The 6,000-nt window shown below is 27.2% G+C and overlaps 1 protein-coding gene across 7 annotated transcripts in view; it reads right to left on the minus strand.

Moving 5' to 3' along the window:
• The window catches only part of LOC100197130 (chondroitin proteoglycan-2), a 70,684-nt gene extending 67,631 nt beyond the window's left edge, over positions 1-3,053 (minus strand). For 2 of the 7 annotated variants that reach the window (XR_010641193.1, XR_010641192.1), the window contains exon 1: positions 2,901-3,044. Coding sequence is in view for 5 of the 7 variants with exons in the window: in XM_065807368.1 (XP_065663440.1) it covers positions 2,901-2,943 (43 nt within the window). In the remaining 2 variants the exon portion in view is untranslated. Of the gene's footprint in view, positions 1-2,900 lie in introns of all 7 variants that reach the window. The other 5 variants (XM_065807372.1, XM_065807371.1, XM_065807368.1 and 2 more) reach the window with 4 other exon arrangements.
• Between the last annotated feature and the right edge of the window lie 2,947 nt (positions 3,054-6,000).

Consider the following 6,000-nt stretch of genomic DNA (forward strand, 5'->3'; position numbering starts at 1 on the left):
TTTCGGATCTGACGGCGTGCATCCCTAATACTTAAGATGTGCACTAAAAGCTTTGCAATTCCACTAACAAAAATCATTAATGGAACCTTTAATTCTGAAGTAGTACCCACTCTGTAGAAATTACTTGCCAAAAACTATCGGCTTAATTCACTAACCTCTGTTGCTTGTAAAATCTTTGAAAAACTTGTAAAGAACAAAATTTTAAAGCACATAAACGATAACAACATGCTCTCTGCAAATCAACATGATGTCCTTCCTCATAAATTATCCATAATTAACCTAATAAATACTTTTTATATTATTTAAATATATATAATAAATGCCTGATATTTTAATGATTAATTCCTAAGAAAGCTCTACTAAAGAGCGCGTTTTCAGAGTCATTTTTTACATCTAACCTCAAGTAGAGCACACGTCAAACAGGTGTCTCTAAATTCTTACAAAATCTTGGTATGATAAAAAAGACATTTAATTTTATTAATGAAAAGTTCCTTTCAAATTATATAAAGTGTTTATAAGAACAAACTTTGAATATGAATTGTCTGTGTGGGCTTTTTATTTAAAAGCTGATATGGCCTTGATTGAATCTGTTCAACGCAAAGCAGCAAAATGGACTTCCAGCTTGAGACATCTTTAATGCTGCTAAAGATTAAATGTACCATCACTTGAGTTTTGGAGATTTGATTTAATCCAAATCTTTAAATTAATATATCGTTTTGATATAGTTAATGTTATATATCTATCAAAATTTATTAACTCCTTGACTCGTGGTCACCATTCTAAAATAAGGCGTGAGTATGTTCAAAACAGTCTTTCTAGACACAATCATTTGCATAATAGATCAGCAAAATACTGGAACAAGCTATCTCAGCAAATAATTTTATACTTCACTTTACTTTCTTTTAAAAGTAGGCTAGACTCCTGGTTGTAAAGAAAAACAAATATTTATAAAACTGATTGGTTATAATGGGGTGTTTTACCTTCTCGCTGTATGGATATGTTATATGTAAATTTAAGGCTGCAACTAAAATAAATATTAATAGTTGCAAGCCATAATTAATATTGATATTAATTTGTATTAATAACTATAATTAATAACTACAATTATAAGACATGAAAAACGATAAAACCTACACAAGTTATTATCGTGAAGTTTTGAAATAAAAAATTTGATATGGGTGCATTTGAAGGGTGGAGGATGCATTTATTATAACATGTATAATCATATTAACACTAAAATTTTTCACAGTTTTGCTTTTTTTAAGTTATTCCCAATTAAAAGAAATTGTAACAGTAAGCTATCAAAGGCAACCAACTGCTCCTACTATGGCATACTTTCAATAATTTAGACAAAAAAAAATTTCTTTTGTTTGTTTGTTTACAATAATATTGCACATCATTAAAATATGCACATTTGTATAAAAGAAATTTAAATGTAAGCAATTTTTTTAATTTAAGTCTACACAAATAATCACACCAAAGGTTGCACTTTTAGCAGTGAAACCACAGTTCTTTAGACTTAGATTTAGACAAACTTCGGTTCTTTAGACAGTGAAACCACGGTTCTTTAGACAGTGAAACCACGGTACTTTAGACAGTGTAACCATAATTCTTTAGACAGTGAAACCAGGGTAGTTTAGACAGTTAAACCATGATTTTTTAGACAGGGAAACCATGGTTCTTTAGACTAATATTGTCATTAAAGTTCTTCACATTACAAACTTGCTGCATCATATACAAAATAAATCTCATTGTTACTTGTACTATTTACCTCACTGCAGTATTTTTTTCAAAAAAAATTTTTTTACTTTTTTTAAAAATGTTTTTTTTTAACTAACTTTTTGACTATTTTTATTCTTTTTTCTTTTTTTTATCATTTTTTTCTTTAGTGATAACTTTTAATTTTTGGATATTCAGGGAAGTATTCAGGCTTCCAGTGTTAACCCTTTTTTGTATTCTTTTGAATTCAGTTTTAGGAGTTGCTAAAAAAAATGGAGATGTATCTTTTTAATAGACTAAAATTTTAAATACTCGCTCTAAGATTCATTTCAGCAACAACCTTTCCCCCCATCCCACCTACCCCCCATCTCACACTATTCCCCCTCCCCACACACACCCTTAACAGGACTAACACAAAATGTTTTACAATACTTACACAATAATCATAGCGCAAATTTTTTCTTTTTTTTTTGACTTTAAAATTATGAAAAAAAGCTGGAATTTAAAATGCATCTTTTCTGCTCTATAGTAGACTTAAGGGCGGTTCGAGCTTTCCGTTTGTGTATTTTGAATTTGTAAGAACAAATACATTTTCAGATTATTGTGTCAATGATAAAGCAATAAACGCTAAGATAAACATTTTGAATCAACTTATATGTCAGCACAATTAAACTGCGTTTTTAAAAAAAGGAATTAATTTTTTTTATAAATTTTTCAACAGTTTTTTCAACATTTGTATTCTTTATTGAAAAAGGTACAAATCTAACTAAATTAAAATGAATAAAAAAATTGTTCATCATCTTTGTTTACAATTACCATCTTATTGAGGTTCAAAAACCATTTCGCCTGATTATTAGTTTTTTTTATTTTTTCCAAAAACTGCGCAACTATAAAAACAACTGTTTGTCATGCAGTTTAAAAAGTATATTATATTCTTATAAACTAAAAAATTTTACCAAAAACTACGTTTTGATATTAAACTTACACATAGTAAAAAGAATAAAGGAAGCAAAAGAAATCGGTCTGAAATTTTAGATCTTAAAGATCTTAAAGAAAATTAATTTCTGAAAAGATTCGTGATCTATCAATATCAGTTAATTTTTCAGGGTTAACTTTTAATAATAAAGTAAGTACGTTATTAACAAGAATATTGTTTATAAATAAAATAGCTTTTTTTTTACCTGAAATCAAGGCTAGCAATCCTGTAAACGTAACGAGCAGCATTTTATAAGTTAATTTTTCTTCTGGCTTTCAACATTCAGAAAAAAAAACTCAGTAATGTTGACGCGCAGTTGCTTTTTATGTGTTCTATTGACTGTTTGTTTGTTTATTTTGTAAGTTTTGGTTTCTATGTGATCTTTATTACAAATATTTCAAATTTACGGAGACAAATAATAATAAAAAGATTATCTATCTTTATTTAAAGTATTTCAAATTGAACATGTGTTTAAATTTCTTTAAATATTAGTAACGTTTCGATATATATACATTTTTTAAATTGCTACAAATAAATTATGGAATATTATAAAGTAAGAGTATTCTTGCAATAAAAAGTAATTACCCCCTTTTAAAAGCAAAAGTGAAACTGAAAACAATTTTAGTTATATTAAGGGGGAAAACCTCTCAAATTTTTTTTTTTGTGGCTAATTCAAAAGTAAATTTATGAAGAAATTAAATGGTGCAAACCTTATTCAAAAATTACTTTGTAATAACTAAAAAAGTAAATATTTTTGTCAGACAAAAATGATCATACAATAATTGACAACTTTTGTATGACCACGTATAACTAATTTTCATCTAGCAACGTCCCTGGTTATACAACTAGGGGCGTTATAGTTATAGAACTGGTTTTTTAAAGTTTCGTCAAAGTTCAACTATCTATTTTACCTATATATTTATCTATTATTATCTATTATCTATCTATTATCTTTATTATATATCTATTTTTACTCTTTTTTACCCAATATCCAGAAAAAAATGTTTACCAAATACGATGCCCAACCTCTTCATTGATAATACAATACTAAAAAGGGAAAAAGTTACAAAACTTTTCGGAGTACTTGTAGACAAAAGCTAATCCTGGAAACAACAAATTGATAATATCTCCATGAAAGTTGCTAAAAGTATTGGAATTATATATAAAGTTCGACATATGTTAAATAAACAACAATTAAAACAACTATATTATTCGTTTATCCACTACCATTTAAATTATGCAAATATTGTATGGGGAAGCGCGCACCAAACTAAACTTAAATCTCTTTATCAGCATAAGAAACGTGCAGCTCGCTTAAATAATTTTGTAAATCATTTTTCAACTTCTGAGACAAATGAAAGCCTTAAATGTATACGAACTAAATGTTTATAATATTTTATGTTTCATGTTTGAATGTAAAAACCATTTATCTCCTGATGTATTTATAAACCTTTATAATGTAAAATCCAGAAACAAATACAATCTTCGTAATGGAAAAAATCTACAAGAACCTTTCTGTCAAAATAAATTTGAACAACCATTTATTTCTTATCGCGGTCTTTATTTATGGAATAAAATAGCTTTGCTAAATTTTGATTAGCCTTTGAAATGGACTTTAACTTCTTTCAAACGAAAATTAAAAGAAGTTATTTTTTCAACAAAAAATATTTTTTCTTGTTTTTAATTCTCTTGTTTCATATATTTTATCCAATATATTTATATTTTAAATGCAAAGTTATATATAGTTTATGTTGATTTATCATTATTGGTTAATTTGATTTTATTGTTATTATTATTATACTTGATATTGTAAAGGGTTTCATGATCATATGATCTTCTGGAAGTCCTGTCGATTATATTTGTAATAAAGCTATTCTGTAATTGTAATTTTTTTTATTGAAGGCAAATAAATTTACAAAAAAAAAAAGAAAAAAAATCTATAAAAATATGTTATAAAAACCCATTTTGATAAAGTGTTCTTTGTTATAAGTTATCATTTTAAGCTTCTAACAAGTAAAGAAAAGAAGACAATTATAAAATAGAATATAGTGGTGAGCTAAATTTGCTAATAAACGTCTTAGCAAACATAAATGTACTTTTTATGGTTCAAAAATGCAAAAAAAAAAATAGTGTAAATATTGTTGTAAATAATATAAATAGTAATAGTATAAATATGATAGATTCTGTAAACATTGAGAGTGAAAGTATATTTGAAATCGCATCAGGAAAATGAAGCAAGTAATGGTTTCAAGGGGAAACTCAGAATGTGTCAGTGGCTACAGATTTATAGATATGGAAATTTATGATTCCTTATTTGATAATCACGAGTGTCCAGAAAAGAGGTTTCTCTCAAAAGTTTAAAAGTATATATTTGTTTCATGTAAAGCAATTCTTTAATCAGTTCATTTTCAATCACGTCACATAAATATTTCTGCAAAAAATTGGAAAAGGCAATCTTGATCTCTGCTTCAGACAGTTTTCTGTGATATGTTCATTATCTCCCCAGCAAAACTTTTCGGTTTTTCGGTAGATTACAAATTCAGAACTAATTTTTGCAGTATCTACATCTGACTTGGCTTTTTTAAAATTGTTTACCACTCCTTCCGAACAGATTTGAGGTGACTGATCAATATTTGACTATTTTTCACCTCAATCTCAACGTTTGAAGTTTTGTGTAAATTGATGACCGGAATATAACAAAATAAGTGTTTACTTTAATTTTTAAACACTTTTTAACATAAACTATTTTTTTAACTTATTGCCTGCCAAAACGAAAACCCTTAGTCAATGTATGTACACACCCTGTATGTTCTACCTATTTAGTCAGTTGATATATGAACACGGAGCTTAGTGATAAAACAACTATGGTCTTCTTTTTGCTCCTATCATGTAAATTTTTATTTATTTACTTAGTTATTTTAATTATTGTCAAACGGCGAAACATATATATACATATATAAAAAAAACACTCCCTGTATGATCTACCTATTTAGTCAGTCAATGTATATACACTCCCTGCATGTTTTACCTATTTAGTCAGTTGATATATGTACACTCCCTGCCTGTTCTACATGTTTAAGTCAGTCTAAGTGTGCGCATTTCCTAATTTTTACAATAGATAAAATTCATAAACTTTAATTTTATAACTTTTTATTTACTACAATCATAGGCAATACGAATAAAATTAGAGCGAAATACTTTAAAATATAGCATAAAAGCACACACAAAAACACGAGGAATCGATCCCACGTCGTTGGGCGACAAGACAAAATTATTAATCACAAGACCACACTTTACATATTAAT

Source organism: Hydra vulgaris, chromosome 10 (genome assembly GCF_038396675.1).
Source record: "Hydra vulgaris chromosome 10, alternate assembly HydraT2T_AEP".
In the NCBI taxonomy this organism is placed as follows: domain Eukaryota; kingdom Metazoa; phylum Cnidaria; class Hydrozoa; order Anthoathecata; family Hydridae; genus Hydra; species Hydra vulgaris.